The following is a 19,480-nucleotide window of genomic DNA, read 5'->3' as shown; positions in this document are numbered from 1 at the left end:
AAAAAAAAAATCAGTGAGTTGCCAGAATTTCTAAAAAAATGAGACAAGATGTTACAGCCAAATACTTGCAACAGCCTATTACTACTACTAATGAAATAGTTTTATATGTATAATAAAATGCTGTGCATATAAAACATTTATTTATATTCACGTGTAAAACAAAAAAAACTACCAGTTATAACTTGTTCCATTAAAAAATTTATTTATTAAAAAGTAAATTAACTTTTCTATACATAGTAGTCATTATAAGTAATTTGATGCATTAATACACCTACTGTGGGTATCATCCAAGCGTAATCACTCGAAAACTTTGTTTCCTCGATAGCAGAAAACTTTTTGAACAAGGAAAATTCTTTTTCAAAGAAGCTTTCTCTTTATGATCATCTTTCAGGTGATGAACATAATTGTGAAAAATTTATTGTTTTTAACGTTATTTGACTTCTAATGCATTTTTTGAATGGCAAAAAGAATTGATTATAAATCACCACCTGAAATAAGTCACCTTTGCAGAGTGCTCTACATAATTATGGAAGGCTTGCATTGACTAACAACGCTAATGTTTTACGAACTGCAATAGTTAATAATGCTATTTGTGATTTGATTGGAGGAATATACAAACTTAACAGCATTAAACTACAAAAGTGTAAAAAATGTTGGCATAAGAATGTCAATAAAGGGTAAGGTTTCAAAGTATTCTACTCTTAATTCAATGCTGAAAAATACAGATTAGTTAGACATACTGCAGACAAGTAAGCTTATAAATGATTCAGATTATTTTGACGTTTTTGGATCTTTAAGTATAATACTGGGCTTTACCGAATGCACAATAGCACATGCATGTATAGGATGCGTCTGATAGCTCGTGAGACTATACATTTCCTCGTCTGAGATCTCATGCAAGTATATATACGATTACGCGAGAGTTTTCGTCCATACATGTACACTCGCACAAAAGCTATTGCATGTGTTTATGCATTTTTATATGCAAGCACGTAAGCTTTTATTTTAACTTTTACACTACACTTTTGAGCACACCAGAATACAAAATCATGCGTAGGGAGTAAGAGGTATGAGAGAGAGAAAGAAAGTCTTACAATACATAGTTTCCTTATCCCACTTTAGCTAGTCAACGTATTTTGTACAATAGAGCTCATGCATATGATTTTTCTATGTACAAATTTGACTAAGGAGCGAGAGGGAAAGAGAGCACGTGTACGTGGCTTCTTTATCTATAAATCTCACGTGAATGACACAGTTCTGACTACACAGTCAATGAGACTTTATGGAATTTTTTATAAATCAAGGGCATTGAAATACTTTTGTAGATGAGTAGCATGTGTTTATTTCCAAAATTAATAGTTTTAATAATAAATAAACTCAAACTTCTATCTTATTTATAAATGACCCTACTTTCTTATACTTAATAATTTTTTATGACAATAGTTTGTAGCTACGTAAGATATACAAGAGATAACTCAAATTTTTTTAAAAATTTTAAAACATACGAAAAATTGTTTGAATATTCTATAGTCAATTTTCCTGTACACAAAGTGTTCCAACATTTCTCATCAATAGTAAAAATTTTTTTTTGTTATTTGAAAGTGTCCTTTATTTTTAACAAACAAGTTTTAGTATCAAAGATTTTTTATTACAACTGTTGGACAGATGGCCCAGTTACTGAGCCTTGACCATACTATAAACGCTTTCAGTTTTTATTATAGAATCAATGAATAGAGGGCGATGCCCAAACAAGTTTTTTTTCCGGGCTCAAAAAAATAATGACTTGATTCATTTTTTTTAAAAACTTAATAGTTCCATTTACTTTCTTTATGTCAATTGAAAATTATATCTTTTATCCTAAGTTATCAAGTGTCTGTAGAGTAATTTTTGGACGTTAAAACTATTTGTATACCTTTATTACTTAAAAACTGCTTGCAAAAATCATCGAAACATCCGGAATAACCTTCCAATAATTTTGAGTGATGGTAAAACGAGACACAGACATCTTTTGGATTTCTAGTAACGTAAATTATTTTCGGTCTTTTTTCACAGCTTCGAATCTGTCGTGGTAGTAAATTAAAAGGAAGGTGAGTTTTTATGTACCGAGGCTTTGAGATCTTCCTACAGAATTCTGGACTGTTGGTGACCCATTGAGGAGCTTTGGTTTCAGGATCACGTAAAGCTATCCTTGCTGTCGTGATGACACCAGAAAATCTAAAAAAATACATTTATATAAAATAGTTCATAATGTGCAGTTTATTATTATTTGATAAAAAACACGAAAATTAAATAACCTAGTTCAAGAAATAGCTTATATACTTAATCGTCTAAAAAAACTCTAAGCTACGCACTTGGCTCAATGAGTGTTATATGTTGTCAGTTGTTACTTAATTGTCTGAAAAAAAACTTTCAACTACACAATTGGCTCAATTACTGTTTTATGTTGTCGATTATTGCTATTTGGCACTGGAAAAAGTGGGAAACTATTAAAATATTATTTACTAGAAACCTTCAAAGTCTTTATTAAATTTCTGTACAAGAATACTTAAAATATTGGCTATTGTTTGTATTTAAGTATATAATTTTGCAACATCTTGACCTAATCATTAATTTTCGAAGTTTCAGTTTCTTGACAGTATTTTTTGAAAGCTTCGAGCGCTGAGCCGATTTCTCGATCTAGGTCCTCAATTACTTTTTGCTCGGAAAGATTTGATTAAATAAATAATTACTTAGAATAGTTATTCTCTGTAATGATGTAACTTTAAAAAATAACAAAACAGAACTACTAACAGTCTAGCATGATTTAGAAAAAGTATTAATACAGATACTGTAAAATAATTTGGTTTTTCTGTAGTATAATACAAGTACAATCCTTTCTTTATAAAAACTTCTGTTTTTACAGATAGATGAGTTTGGTAAATGTTTATAAGACTTGCACGTATAAAATATTTTAACAACTAATAACGTTTAGTTATTATCAAGTAAATAGAAGATTTTGGTTGATAACATTTATAACTCAAAGTGACTTTCCATTTAAATGAATTGATTTTTAAAAAACTGATATTTAATATGATGAAACGAACTTAAACCACAGCAAGTACTAGAAATATGTGAATAAAACGTTAACTTTTATTTACGATTAAACAATTTTTACGTCGTAAGCCTACTGTTTAATCTTCTAAGCCGTTTCTCCACAATCAGAATATTACTTAGTTTTATGAATAAATTTTACTTTTGTTATTTCTCTACTAAAATAAAATTATTGAAATGTATTGCATACTTTATTGTTATTATTTTTATTCTTATTATTTATCCTGTATCTTATAAGTTTGTAAGGAACTATGTTATATGTCCTTACATGATAATACTATACGTAAATATGCTTTTTGTTTTAATAATGTAATTTTCTTGGAATGCTTGATATTTTTTGAATGTAGCAGTAGAGATTATGATACATACAAAAATATACATTGAACATACTGATTAATAATACGATGCTATAATCACTTTAAATTTTCAACTTACTAATACATAGAGCTAAGTCGAAAAAACTGTTGGAATCACTAACGGCAAAAACTACTTAACTGATCTAGCTGAAATTTTGCATACTGATTCTTGACACTTCCTAGACGGTTTTAGTATAGTTTTTATCTTGAAAAAATTAATAACAATAGCAATAAATGAGCTTAAAGTTTTGTAAGAACACCCTAGCTTTTCATTTTAGTTCAGTGGGATCCACTAGGTGGCATAACAGTAAAATTTAAGCTACCTGCAATAGAATTAAGTAAGACTGATTATTATATCCCTGAGCAAAGTACCTAATACCACGGTCAATCATCAGCAGTGTATAGAGCGTAGAGCAGGGGGTCGTGCAGCTGGGTATCCTGGTTACCAACAACATTGTTCTCTAATAGACAACCGATTTATGTCAAAGTCCATCCTGAGCCACCATGATTGATAAATGCTTAAGTATTAACGTTCCCTACTTAACCATTAATTTCATCGGTTCTTTCATGGGCCACCTTAATTAAACTTACCTTGCCAACAAATACATTTTTACTACCATTTCTGGCAAAGATTCGTGGACCAAAGGTTATATAAAGCCAGCCACTATTAAACCAAGTCAACAATTCACTGGCAGACGTCATGAACGGAGTTTTTCGTTGCAAGGCTGGGAACCTTGGGGACCAACAACACTATAACTCCAAGGATTCAACTAGGAATACCTGATCTTCTCCAAGGTCTACGCTGAGTAAACCTAACAGCTATGAAAAAAAAATTTTAACAAACGAGATAGTCTCCAACGGTCAAGCATCATGAACCAATCTCCTTACCTTAGATCATCAAAACAACTGAGTTGGCAAAACAAAAGATGCTTTAGACACCAACTTCTTCAGCGTTACATCAGGAAATGTTGGGAAAGAAAGAGCTGTACAACTAGCTCCAACGCTTAAGACCTTGTAGTTTTCTCCTAATCTGTCTGGTGCTACAATTACCGGCTAGAAAAGATCACCCTGAGGTATAAAGGCAGTCACGTTTGCTGGAAACTTCAGTCACGGAAAAGTTTACTTAAGAGGCCCACCGGTCCTTTTTAGGGTCATTAGACGTCGAACTATTACCTTACCAAAACATATATTATAACCTTAACAAAGTTGACAAAAAATAGCGTTTAGGGCTCACAAAAGTCTTAACCATGCCAAAAGTCACACAAAATCATATTGGAAGGAAAACTTCAAATGCATCTAATGTATACAATTTAAGGCGTCAAGAAACTGATGCAGAACATTTATTGATATTAAAGTGGCAGCAGTAAATTAAACAAATAAGGAGTGAGAGATCAGCTTATTATTATAAACCTTACAGTAATTCTTTAAGTTTTCCAGATTTTAAAATAGGTAGAATATGTATTTGTACGTTTGCAGCAATGAAAAATGCAGATATTAAGAGGCTGGGGCGATTTTTAGTAAAATGCTGGTAAGCTTCAAAATTTAAAGATTATATATAAATTTTACTAGATTTTTTTATGAAAAAAAAAAAAGAAAGGTCAATACATTTATTTTCGAGAAAATTGTGTAGCACTTAGGAAGGGCAAACATAGTATGATAGTAGCCAAGCTCAATTAACGCTAGTAAATAGTTAGTGGTGGGATGTGTGACAAAAATGAAATGAGTCTACTCAGGAGAAAGAAATATAATTTATGTTGGTCACCAGCAGTAAAGGACCGCTAAGTTTTTCATCTTATATAATTATACTATAATTTACTATTTTCAGTTTTTTTTAAGAATGGATCATGGCACTTAAACTAATGGCTAAACTTTTACGTGATTATCTTCTTTAACTCTAATAATGGCTAACTCTATTTTGCTATCAATACAAAAAATAATTCGTGAAATTTGAATTCTTTTTAATGAGTGACGACTTTACTTATTGAAGTGTTGATGTTGTACATTTATAAATTATAAAGTTAATGAACATAATAATAATAAATGTATTTTCATACATTTTTAAGTTAATATTTCTTTTTTTTATGCCAAATTGATTGACTTATGAAATAAGAGACTACTTTCCTTATAAAGGTACTAGCAGCCCCCCGTCTCGGCTTCGCCCGAGACTTACGAAATGGAACATCGTAGTGTGTTGACATGTAATGTGAAACATTTTCAGTTAGAAATTTTACACATATATTCCTGATACATCTCAAAACAAAAATCTTCTTATTAAAAACATATTTTTTCGAAATCCATATAGTTTATTTCGTTAAATAATAAGGTGTAAAAATTCAAAAAAATGATAATGCTGAAAAGTACCGTGCGTTCTTTATGCCATAAAATAATCGGTGGCCATGAGAAGCCGTTGATTTACAGTTTCTCCCGTGTAATTCACGAAAAGGGCTATTTTTTAAAACTGTTAAGATTTTAAACCCCCCAAAAATATGTATGAAAAAAAAATTTTTTTCACATATCTCACAACTTTATTACCAGAGCAACAAAGTCCTGGACCTTAAACCCTACATTTTTATTGCCACAAAAACACAAATACATTTTCTACTCATTAAAAAATCTGAAGAAGGATCTTTAAAGATTTCAGAGATTGCTGTGAGGGTACAATAAAAAGCTGATCTCTCACGTAATTGACTCTTTAGTTGTCGATTTTGAAGCTGCTGTTTCAATCTCGATTAATTTTCTGCGTCAGTTTCTTGACGCCTAAGTGAAATTGTATTTATTAGATACACTTGGAGTTTTTCTTCCAATTCACCCTCTTGCGAGTTTTGGCATGCTTAAAATTTTTGTGACCCTTAAAAGCTGTTTTATCTCAACTTTTTTAAGTTCTAATATATTTGTTGGCAAGGTAGTTCGACGTCCGATGGCCCTAAAAAAGACCGGTGAGCTTCTTAAGTTAACTCTTTCTTGACTGCAGTTAACAGCAATTAAGACTGCCTGGATACCTCAGGGTGATCTTCTCTGACTTGCTGTTGAAGACCCAGACTGATCGGGAGTAAAATTACAAAGTCCGAAGCTTTGGGGCTAGTTGTAGTGCTCTTTCCCAACGTCTCCCGGTATAACGTCGAAGACGTTGGTGTCTAAAGCACCTTTTTTATTTGCAGATTCAGTTGTTTTGGTGATCTTAGATGAGGAGATTGGTTAGTGATACTTGTCCAGTGGAGGCTGTCCCGTTGGCTCAAATTTTTTTTCCTTGATAGCTGTTATAGGTTTTCCCAGCGCAGACCTTGGAGGGGATCAGTGATTGCTGGTTGAATGCTTAGAGTCGAGAGGGTAGTATAGGGTCGTCGGTCACCGGGTTTCCCAGCCTTGCGAAGAACAACTCCGCAGGTGACGTCTGCTAGTGAATGGCTGACTTGGTTTAATAGTGCCCGTCTTAGTTAATATAGTCTTTTAGTCGACGAATCGCTTCCGGAAATGGTAGTAAAAATGTATTTGTTGGCAAGGTAGTTTACACTTAGGTGGATCCTAAAAAGAACCGATGAAATTTATGGTTAAGTAGGGAATGTAAATACTTGTAATGGCCCTAAAAAGCGCCAGTGGTGAAACTCCCAGGCTATTCTTTATTATTATTCCTGATGATGAAGAGCTGGCTACGGGTTGCTTGATTCTTACCCTGGGAGTCTCGATGTACAGAGAATGTGATGGAGGGAGGTACGCCACTGACCAAAGAATATCTCGTCTTCAGGTCGTTTCCTGGATAACCAACCGCTCATCGTTAGACGGGAACATGTGGGTAAGCGCGTTGGGGACGCGACGACCAAGATGGTAGCCGTTGTGGCTGCCCGTGCCCCTCAGAGCTATTTTCCCTGGCTTACATATGAAGTAAAAAATTCTCTATCTGCACCAGGTGGGATGGTGGGACTGCCACAGTGCCACACAACTCTGAATTGGTGCAGATTGTGCTCTGGGTGGATATGTCTCCTGGTATTATGCCAGAGACGTCATCGGTTGGAATTAATTTTATTTTGATCGCACTCGTCGAGATTTACGGTGAATGGACACCTAGGTCCCTTCCCCCTTACAGAAGAGTGTCGTCTGTAACCGGGATACCCAGCTGCAAGACTATCTTGAGCATGCCTTGGACAGTTCGTGGAACTGCCAGAGTACGACTGCATGGATATCGAGACGCTCCGGCTTATTATAACCACACTTATTTAATTCTGTTGCAGGTAGCCTCGATTTTATGTCGACGCCACCTAGCGGATTTTACTGAACTAAAGTGAAAAGCTGGCGTATTTTTGCAAAACTTTGAGCTTATTTTTTGCTATTGTTATTAAATTTTTTATGATAAAAACTATACTAAAACCATCTAGGAAGTATCATGAATCAGTGTGCAAAATTTCAGCAAAATCGGTTCAGTAGTTTTCGCGGTTAGCGATTACAACGGTTTTAGCGACTTTGCTTTATATATTAGTAAGATTATATTTAACCATCTATCAGATAAAAAATTAACTAACATACAATAGTATATTACGACCCAAGTGAAATCGAGCAGGGAAGCACGTACTTTCGGCCGGGGTTTGAAGAAAATTATTTCTAAGTACAGAGCTGATCAACTTATGCCCTACATAACTTTTTCTCTTATTAAGGTTTAGAGAGTAGTGAATTAAGCTGTATAGTCTTTTTTTGCATAATTTCCAACATTAAAAAAAAAACAATATTTATAATTAAAGTGACACTACCCAATTTATAAAAAGCTACTTAAAATAATAATTACGCTTATTGTATAATTGAAAAACTAATGAACAACGTTTGTGAATAAAACAAACCCATAGCTCTTGTCTTACTATTTCGGTGGTTAAATAGTCAGCTATTGATGCTAAATTCGCAACTGTGTCGATTGCTGAGTCGCTTTGTGTGCTATGCCTGTCCTGCACCTATGCCACCCAGTCAAAAATTATCGTAATTTTACCACGCTAAATGTTGAAAAAAATTTGACATCCAAATATATATAAATATATCGTACTTAATGCTAAACGTCAGATTCATTCTAACGCTAGTAATAAATTGACAAATCAATTTTTACAGTGCACGGCCGGCTCTATTTGTATATACTCAGTTTTTTAAAAATTACTACATTACCTAAATAAACATTTTTTCACTATTAAAAATATCTTATTTTGTATGTTAACCTTATTTACAAGGGTCAATTGCAACACTCTTACTACTTTTAATTTTTTTTTTAATGATTTTGAAATAGGCACCAACTACTAAAAGTAGCTGCCCACTATAGTCAACATTGTTACGTGCATTTTATGGACAGAACCGAACTCTTTGCAGCAAACTCTTCTCTCAAATGATTGCAATAACCAGTGCTCTTGAAGACTCGTAGCAACAGTACACTCTCAGCATTTAGAGCTCCTGTAGTGTGGATTGTCGAACACACTGTAACGTTCATCTTTCCAGTTACATGTACTCTGATTTCTCCCGAAAATCCCGACGGATACTAATCAAGATAATTTAATGTATTTTTTGAATTTTGTTTCTTATTTTGCATTATTTATTTTATTCAAGTCATTTTATATTAATTGTTTATAACCCTTAGAGAAACTCTTTTTCACAGAGCAGCGCACACGTTATTTAACTGGAAGTTGTCCTCTTTCTACGTCAGTCCGCGCGTCTGCCCAACTCACTCCCTCGATGCGGTGACCGTATGCTTGCCCCATCTGCACATCTTAAACCTCATTTATAACACTACTTCCGCTTTAGTGTACTGATAAACTAAGCTTAGGCATTTCTTAAGCAAAGGAACACTATATGTTGTAGTGATATAGAAAATCTAAATGATGTAATAAAATACACTTATGTACAAAATGAATAAAAAATAATAAACAGAAAACGTAGTTAAACTTTGCCTTGTGTAGGCAGAACTAATCAACAACCACACAGATTTTTTGGTTTTCAATTGAACCTTATCTTCCTCTAAGCTGCTCTACTTTTACATCTTCTTTGTCCTCAGTCATGCGTGTTGGCGTCTCTTAACAAAATAAAACAGAAAACAAACATATAATAAATCTCAACTCTTTTGTGCTTCTCTTTTACAAACTCTTTTTTCTTTGTTCATTCAAAAGTTTCACTCTTAGCTTTACATAAGAAGGGGTCAGTAAAAATTTGGTTACAATATCTACAATATTATTATTTGTTGAAACCCAATTCACTCTTACCTTACCTTTAGATAGTCAATATTTGATAAAATCCTCATAATAATCAGCCATAGAAGGTTGATTCGGTCTAAGATCTCTTGGTTCTTCTTCTAGTTAAGTTTAAAAACTTCTAGTCTCTTGAAGTGTGTTCTCTTAAAGTATATTCTTTTGAGTCTCTTGTCCATTTTGTTTTAAATCTCTTTCATTTTATTATGGTTCCAAACTAGTACCATTATTTGAATTATTTGTTTTGTACACATTTTCGTAAAGTAATTTTTCATGAAATATAATGTTCCTCAAGGTTGAAAACTTATTTGTTGAGGGTTCCCACAAAATAAAACCTGTTTTAGAATATCCAACTAAGATTGTCCTACTGACTCTTTTGGAGAATTTTGATTTTGTCTTCGGCAAGTATGCGTAAGCTGTATATCCAAATCATTTGATTTTGTCAAAATCAGATTTTACTCTTAGATTTAATTTATTAAGTGGGATGTCAAAATCAATAGTTTGATGCATAGTCCTATTATAAACATTAATTGCTGCCTCTATTGTTAATACCCACATGGATTTAAATAAGCCGGAGTCTATTGACAGGGTTCTTATTTTCTGTTAGAGAGTTTTATTGAGTCTCTTAGCTGTTCCGTTGAGTTCAGAACTATATGGTGGGGCATAGTTGCCTTCAAAGTTTTCTCTTTTTATTGTTTTCTTAAACTCTTCTCCTGTATTCTCCTTTGCAGTATCCATTTTTATATAACCTACTTTTTCATTTCTTCTTACTAAACTTCTCATAGTTGAAATGAAATTTTCTTAACACCTACCTGCTCTACTCTAATTTTTAATTGAACAAGATCATGCAAATTTCAAATAGTTATTAATAAAAACTATAAAATTATGAGAACTACCTGTTAAAGAAGCTAAGTTGATTTTACTTGTAATGCCTGTGTAGATTGTATGGAGAAGCTTGCAAGCTAGCGTTTTCATGTCTTTGTGAGGTAGTTTTTCCATCTTTGATAATTTACGAGTTTTGCAATCAAATTTCTATTTACTGCAACTTTTTTAAAATACTTGTTAAAACTCCTTGAATATTTTAAATATTGTAGGTTAAGGTATTTTAATTTTATTTTTCAAAGCATACCTTAAACGAGTTTTACTAGTCAGAATTTAACTCTATTATTTTTAAAATTGTTAATCTCTTCTGCATTTTCAATTTGGTCAATGTTCTTTATTTTGCTATTGATCAATTGTACATCAATACCCAAATTAGTTATCTTTTGTTCTTTTATGATAAGACTTTCATTTTCTTTGTTTCAATTTCTGATTGTATCACAATGTTTAAGAACTTCTCATGTTCTCCCTCTAACTCTTTTTTTTCAGTAATTTTGATATTCTGAGATTGTTTTGTGAAATCAAACTCTAAAATAATCTCTGCATTGCATGTATACGCAGTATACTCGTGCTGCTCTGTGATTTTATTTTGAACTAAAAAATTCATTCTCCAGTCTGGTTTCTCATAATAACCCAATAAATAAATACCTTTTGTTAGTTTATCAAAAACTTACAATTTCTCATTATCTAAATATATACCTAAGCTTAGGTCTTTGAATCGTCTTAAGAAAATTAAATTCTTAGGTATATTTTCTGTGGCCAAAACATTTGCTAGTTTTATTTTCTTATTTTAACTCTTAAGATAAAGATCTCTTGTACTTTCTATCTTAGTATCTGCAGAATAATGTTTATGTGCGCCCTTTATAATAGCATTTGAGGAGTTTTTGAGCATAATTACTTAAAATTAAGCTCTCATTAACAATATGCTCTATTGCTCCTGAATTCAACAAAAACATTATGTTATTTTTATCATTAATAATTTTAGTGTTATAACCTATTATTTGGGTCTTCTATTGTTGTACTGGCAGTCATGTTTCTGCTGCTGCCAGTGCTGTATGTGCTGCTGCTAGTGCTACTTGTGATATTTTATTTCTCTGTCTATCCTCCTTTTCTTCTGTATGTGATTCTACCTTTGGGTCACTCTCTTTGCCCCTAGTGCCACCGTTTGATTTTCCACTTTTACTATTGTTAAAAGTACGGCCTCCTCTACCTCTCCCTCTATACATTTCCCTACTGCCCCTTCTAAAATTACTAAAATTGTTAGATCTATTTTTTCCATACCTCATACGCTTTAGAGCTTCACAAATTTGCTCTTGTTCATGGATCTCGTTGCATGCAAAGAACTTTCTTTTCCTCTTAGATGTAGCATTCATACTTCCAATGACCAAACTCACTACACAGGTGGCATTGATTGTTTGTGTCATTTGAAATTTCTCCTATTTGCCTTACTGCCTGCTGCAAAGTGGCCATATGGGCTCTTTTCTCTTGAGTCATTGACTGATTGGCTCTCTTCGATGCTTCAAGCTGTAATAAAAAGTTTTTTTTTTTCCTATTTCTATGTCTCTTTTATTTTATTGTATAAATGAGATCCTATGAACAGCAATCTCTGACATTGCACTACTAACTGCTTAAAGGAATGTAGAACGTTTATCCACGTGTGTCAGAGAAGTTGCTTCACTACTCCACTCGTATTCTTTTATTATATTATCAAACTTACGACGAGATACTGCTACACTCTTGATTTTGCTTATCTATAATTCGTAAAGCCTCTGTCGAACCGTGATGTAAAGCCCACGTTAGTTATAACCCTTATGGCTTTTTTTTATTTTTTCTAAAGTTTCTTTTGGTTTGATAATATATATTATTAGCTAATAAGAAGTATCATTTTTATGGTTAACAATTATCTCCCTTACCGTTGTTTTCCTCTTACTGATTTTAATGTTATTAACATTCAAAGGTTCTTTTACCATAGGATTGATTACATCAATTAATTTTTTAGACCTCAATTTTGTTTTTAATTTATCATACCAAATGTTAAAATCAGATTTGAGATTTAAATTATAAATTCTACGAACATAACTACTCTTGTTCTTTACAATTAAATTTTTTTAACTATTCAAACGCTTTAACGTTACGTTTAATTTGTTAGAAATTTTATAATTTAACATTAAGTTTTTGGAGGAGCTTATTAAAGATAAATCTATACCCATAAGTCCCAAATTATTATTGGTGGCAGTAGACTTATGTATGGAGTTTGCCAGGATTCTAACAACAGCTCTCTTGTGCGGCTCTTCAGGGGGGACCTTAGAGCTTCGTTCTCATGTTTTGATATATCTAATAACTCTTGATAGTAGTTCTTTTTCTCTTTGTTTCTCTTTCAGAACTTTCTTCAGTTTACTTATTTCATCTTTTTGCGTATTTTTGTGTCTTTTTGGCTTTCTCCACTTTTCTTTTGGCTTTTTCTTATTCTTTGTCTCTTTTTATTTTCTCCTTGAAACTTCCTCACTTGTTCCTTTTCGTCACTCTTTCTATTGCATGCTCTTTCAGCATCTCTCTCACCTTCTTGCATTTCATTAACACTATGGGGTTGCCACTCATCGGTCTTTATTTCTGCTGATTGAGCGTCTCTTTTTTTGAGTCTGTCAGAAGTGGTTTGTATTGTAAGCTTCTAATTTGGACTTTTCTGGCGTTGAGGCTTGTTTAGGGATAGTGTTTGGGTCTGTGATATAATTAAACACGATCATTTATCTTATTAGTTTAATATAAGCAATTATTATAAAATTTTTTATATCAGTATTGTGGATAAATAATGTTTATTTTAAAATACACTTTATTTTTTGCCTTAGAACCTGTGTTTGTCTCTTGCTTTTTTTTTTATTTTCTAGGCTGGGACTGGTTTGTTTCCATCTGTCAAAACAAAGGAAATTTTATTTTTTTATTTATGAGGCAATTAAAGCTAAATATATGTAACAGTACTACATCGCACCGCAAATCTAAAACTATAACATTAAAAATTGATTGTAATCCTCATGCACACCAGTACGTGCCACACGTACGCTTTTCTATGCTTAATTTTCAACCACCATAAACCAAAAAATGTCTCAGGGAGAGGTGTACGCGCACGTACTATATATAGCAGATGTTTACTTAAAAATACACGTAACTTCGAAAAGATAATACACCTGTATATGTATGCATACTGTATACATACTGTACGACAGGTTGTACACTAATTCAATGTATTTTGCTTTTCAAGAAATTCTCTCTACTCTTTTTTCTATTTATATGCTATGAATTTCGCGATGAAAATAGCTTTTTTTACAGTTGTTACGACTTTAAATATTTAGTCCAGCACTATATACAATAAAGAAAAAAAAAAGGAAGAAAGCTTGAATCAAAATTATACGTATAAGCTTCGACGTTGCACCGTCGAGAAAACATGTGTGTCGTCACACAAAACAAAATACGGCTTTTCTTGGAAGATGCCGTTCGTCTCAACCGGCTTGCATCAGCCAGTTTTAGTGCTTATGTACATATATATTATTACGCCACTGCTGGGGAGTACATCCACCATGGAGTTTGAACCCGCTTGCTCGATGGTGTCTCTGTGTGTTTTGTATGAGTGTTTGCGTAATATTATGTCTTTTTCTGGAACTTGATTTGATATTCTGGCTGGTTTTTTCGTTCGTGTACTGTATAATTTGATGTACTGGTGCGGTTTCAAGTGTATATTTTCAGTATTTTATATATCAGAGTATTTTTACATGTCGGTGGTGTGCATACGTTACAAAAAAAACCACTTATACTAAGAAATAATATAATAAAACTAAAATGATTCGTTTGTTTGCTTTGCTAACAGCATGACAAAAACAAAAAAATCTTTAAGGTAATGGCAAAAAAATGCTTGTAAAGACTTTAAAAAAATTTATTGTAAGACAAGACGACAAGACAAGAACTTTGAGTTCCGGTTAAACGGGAGTGAGTTGTATAATTTATGTAAAAAGTAAAATTTTCTCTGTAAATCTTGCAAGCCTTTTCTTACTTTCATTCATTGAACTTATCTGTGGGTTACATGATATCACTTATTCGCCATTTACCTCCCTGTGCCTAAACTTAGCCAATACTTTGGTGAGTATCTTGAAGGAACCCATCCTGCAGGTGCAGCTAGGTGGCAGTTTGGTATTCAACTTTAGCATACGCAGCAAGTTACTTGTTCTCGCAAGTGCTTTAGTATGAATTTTAGATCTTAGTTATACATTTAAGTCATGTGTTTTTGAATAATAGTACGATGCATGGTACTGTAGCTGTGTTTGAAGAAAAATCTATCAGTTTTATAAATAGAAATTTATTAGCAGATATTTGGACTATGTTTCTTTATAAAATATAAATAATAAAAAAATAAAAGCTTAAGCAGAAAAAAGTTGCAGAGAACAAAAAACTAAGGATGACAGACCATTGCTATTGTAATAAATAAATAAAAAACTAAAAAAAAAAATTTACTTTAAGAAGTGCTAATAAAAGGTAATTAATAAGCTACATAAGGGAATAAAATATATATATATATATAAACCCAAAACAGAAAAAGAACAAGAATTATTGAGGGTGGTAGGGGTAATGGTGTGCCTGTTCAGCAAGGAATCCTCACCCGTCTTCGAGCCAGGATTTACGGCATTTCGGGCACTGTGCTAGGGTAACATTTCGGGTACCACATTTGTGACAGAACCTCCCAGTTCAGGGCCAGCTACAGCACGTGAATCAGTGTCCCAACCTTCCACACCTCCAGCAGACAGAATCCGGTACTGGTTTCGGTGTTAGTAGAGCCTTTTTTATCGTGAGTGGAGGAGGGTCTCGCGTGCTGCCAGCAGATGATCACGGATCGTTGTTTGGCCACGTCACCTTTAACGCCATAAGGGCCAGGAGAGTGACCTGGGGCCCTTGTTCCTAGGTCCTCCCTAAACCCGTGCCCTGTTGGTACGACAATTCCCGGACTGCCTCTCTTCCTTTTTCACTGGGTTCTATTTCAGCTGTGGCTGCTCCTTGATGGTATTAGGACGAGGAGAAGCTCCAGGTCAAGATGGCTTAGCTGCATAATTTACTCCCTAGGATTGCAGTCGTTTATCCCAATCACCAGGACATTGGGTTGGTTGGAAGTTGCCAGCTTCTCTGTCTCTCCCACCTCGGTCGATACCTCCCCCTCACCTCGTCCAGGTTTGGAAGAAGAGTCTCCTTCCAAACTATTGGTACCCAGCCTCTGCTGGGTGTAAAGGGGTATTACTCTTCCTTGACCTCATCGTCTGGCTCCAGATACAGCACCTTTACCGTTGGGTGCTGTTGCTGGCTGAGTAACCACGACCACCTCGACCTCGTATTTCTTGATGGCATTATCTGTAGGGGTTAAGGTTGTCGTTAGGGGTGGGGTGTACTTTTTTAAATCTTATATGTGTGCTTTAACTTTTTTCCGGTGTCTACATCCCTAACCTTCATTACTACTTCTGACAGAAACTAAACTAGCGCGCATGGACCTATGAATATAGAGGCTAATTTTGCTGAAAATCTTATCCCCGCTGAAGACAACACGTAATTTTTTCTTAATACAAGATCTTCTACTTGGAATTAATTGGGTCAGTGCTTTTTGTTATGATACTTCTCGTGTGCAAGCCCTAGCTTTGTTGAGATACTTCTTTGTTTAATCTCTTATGAGAGCTAATCTCTGTATTCCATCCCCCCAATTCTAAGTGTTCCTAATATCTAAGTTATCCTCGTTCATAGGTTTGTTCGATAGTTACATGGATGACGGATTCCTACCAAAGTTTAGGAAGGTAGGAGTCATTTTAATAGATGCGTTTTCCATGGTATCCATTACAAAGGCAAAATCTTGAAGGTAGACATCCCAAATTTTATGGTCTTCTTCCAGGAAGAAGCTGATCATTCGATTAAACGTTCTTATTACTCTTTTAGCCAGATTTGCTTGCACGCAGTACAGCGGTATTGTAGTATGTTTAACTTATGAACTGGCGCAACTTTCTTTCGTGTCCTTATTTATGAACTCTGCTCCATTATCCGTAAGTATATATTTTGGAGTTTTCCCCACCAGTTAAAAATCAAATCTTTAAAGGTTTTTCTTACATTCTTGTCATCCACTTAAAAAAGGGGTCACAATTCCGGATACTTCATATAGAGATCCTTAAAAACTAGCACACATCGGTTTCCGTTTTTTGATGGCGGTTATGGCCCAAGTATATCAGCGGCTACTACCATCCAGGGCTGTTTGATATTCCATTTACCCATCAAATCCGCTAGAGCCTGTTGCAGAACCTTATTTCTCTGGCATTCTTGGCATGCCTTTACATATCTAGTAATGTCACAGTAGCATCCTATCTAATAGTAGTACATGATTTTGCGTAAATAGCTCTTATCGACTTTTAAACGGGCAGCTTGTGGCTTTTGCATGAACTTCCTGTCATGCTTTTACCCTTGTTTCTTTTGGAAGAAAAATTTTCCACGCATTTATCTTTGGCATTACGGGGTCTGTTAGGATATTTAGTTTGTGATACCACAATTTGCCTTCGGAGATCTTCCAATTAAGGAATATATGAGGAGTTTTTTTTACTGACTTCATACTACTCTTGTACCAAACATCTTCCGTAGGGGTAGCTGAGATAACATTTTCTAGTGCTGCTTTTTGGCCATCGTACATCTGAGACGAAGCGTCCAGAACTTGATGCAGCTTTCCTTTCCGGTGAATAAATTCCACATCGTATGTCTGCAAGGCCCAATTCCAACGAGCTAACCAACCTACTGGATCCTTTACTTATTCATCTATAACGGGCTACTATGGTCACTTATGACTGTGAAGCATTTTTCCTGCAAATATCCTATTAGGCGATCTATTGACCACAGTACTGATAGGCGCTTTTTTTCTTTTACCACATAGTTTCGCAGTAAATCGCTTGAGTTCTTTTAGGTTTGTCGGAACTGAAAAGTCAACAATGGGTTTGAGCTTATCTGGGTCAACCCTTAATCCATACTTATCGACTTTATACCCCAGGTACTTTACCTCGGCACATTGAAACTCCGATTTTTCACGATTTATTACTAAGTGGGCGTCCTTAAGAGCCTTCAAGACAATCACAAGCCATTTCTTGTGTTCTAGAAAGTTTTTCGTTACGATTATAATATCGTCTATGTAAGTATAGACGTATGGCTCCTATTCCGGTTTAATAATTTTATCTATAATTGCTTAGAAGGTGGCAGGCGTATTTGTAAGGCCATAAGGCATTTGTATAAACTGATAGAGACCTCGACTCAGCACCACGAAGGCTGTGAGCTCTTTGCTGTTATCTTTCAACAGTATTTGGTGATAGGCTTTGACAATGTCTATCTTTAAAATAAATTTTGCCTTGCAAAGCTTATCGATAATATCATCCATCAGGCGTATCGGGTATGCATTATTTTTGTGACCTCATTTAACTTCTTGTAGTCGATGCAAAATTAAGATTTTTCGTTAGCCTTGGGATCTAGTAACGAACAGCTGCATGAAGCGCTGTCTGACTTCTCGATAATATTTTTCAGTCTCTCAATCTCATCGTTTGCTATTTGCAACACCTTAAGTGCACTCTACGTGGTTACTGTTTGATTGGTGCCTGACCTTGTACGTCTATTCAATGTTTTGCAATAGAAGTGACGCCTAGCTTTTTGGGACGTGGTGGTATGAGCTAATTCAAGAGTTGGATCGACTCATCTAATTCCTTAGAGGATAGGGAATGTAATCCTTTAACCACTGCTTCGGTTAATTAACAAGAGGAATTGTTCGCTATTGAATATAACTTTTTCCATGTTAACTTATATTGATTCCATGAATCTGTGATATAATCTATTTAAATTTCAATTTGGCATTAGAAATCAATACCTAAGATTACTTTATATTTGAGGCCATCTGCCAGTCCAAACTCAAGTAAGTCCTTTATACAAACTGATTCTAAGTCAACTTTGATGGTGCCTTGCAATGCAATATGCATGCCATTTTTTACCATCACTGTAAACTAGCATGAATTAAATTTCTCCAATCTTTTCAAAAAATTGTTACCTAAATAACAGTAGGCCACCCCACTATTAATTAACGCAGATGTCCAAGTTTCGTTATTATTTAAGTTGAGGTAGTGCCTTGGTTTACTGTTTAGAGATAATATTTCTAATACTCCGTTAGCACCTATAAGTTTCCACAGACTTATTTTGTTACCATTTGACCTACCCATATCCTTTGGCTTTATGCCGTTATTTTCCAATAACAGTCTCAAATACTTGCTTTGTTATATATTTCTAAGCCTGTCAAATGCATTTTTTTAACGTGTACTAACACTTTTTTCTAATTAAACACTACCTACGTAGATTTTGCCAATTTTTTCACTCCGTTTAGAGAATGCACCTTGTGCTTTTATTGGGAATTTTTTGGGAGGGTCGAGCGCCATTCATCACGACGCTGCCGGGAATAACAGTAGCGGTGAAGGAGGGCTGAAGGTAATTATTATAAATGCGTACGTTTAAGAAGCGTAAAATGCGTTGAATGTGTCAAGACTGAGTCAAATATGCACTCTGTAAGTTGTTAACATATTGCTGTGCAACCAAAGAAAACATCAACCGTGGATACTTGTATAAACATCCAGCATTCCATGCAATTCTCACGCTTTCTACCATCGCGATGTTATTAATATAAAAGAACACTGAATATACTAAAGTATCATGAAAAGTATTTAATCATTTGTATTATAATACACAGCTTGGCTTAGTGTTTATCAATGCAGGCTGGAAATTAGTTCACAACAGCAGAATACGCGAGTCACAAAGGAGTTTATAAAACATATGATTAACTTAACATAATTAAATTAACACAAATATTAATTTTTCAATAGTATTTTAAAATAATATGAGAGAGGGTCTTCCATTACACGA

At 34.2% G+C, this 19,480-nt stretch overlaps 1 protein-coding gene across 1 annotated transcript in view; it reads right to left on the bottom strand.

Moving 5' to 3' along the window:
* Positions 1–19,480, bottom strand: part of LOC106644776 (luciferin sulfotransferase-like) — a 304,205-nt gene that overhangs the window by 81,072 nt on the left and 203,653 nt on the right. The window contains exon 3 of the mRNA XM_089597539.1: positions 1,913–2,214. Within this exon, the coding sequence (XP_089453665.1) occupies positions 1,913–2,214 (302 nt within the window). The remainder of the gene's footprint in view (positions 1–1,912; positions 2,215–19,480) is intronic.

Source organism: Copidosoma floridanum, unplaced genomic scaffold (genome assembly GCF_036245765.1).
Source record: "Copidosoma floridanum isolate Cflo_tuat_1 unplaced genomic scaffold, Cflo_Japanese_pri ptg000033l, whole genome shotgun sequence".
Classification (NCBI taxonomy): domain Eukaryota; kingdom Metazoa; phylum Arthropoda; class Insecta; order Hymenoptera; family Encyrtidae; genus Copidosoma; species Copidosoma floridanum.
This window is presented reverse-complemented; position numbering and strand designations above follow the sequence as displayed.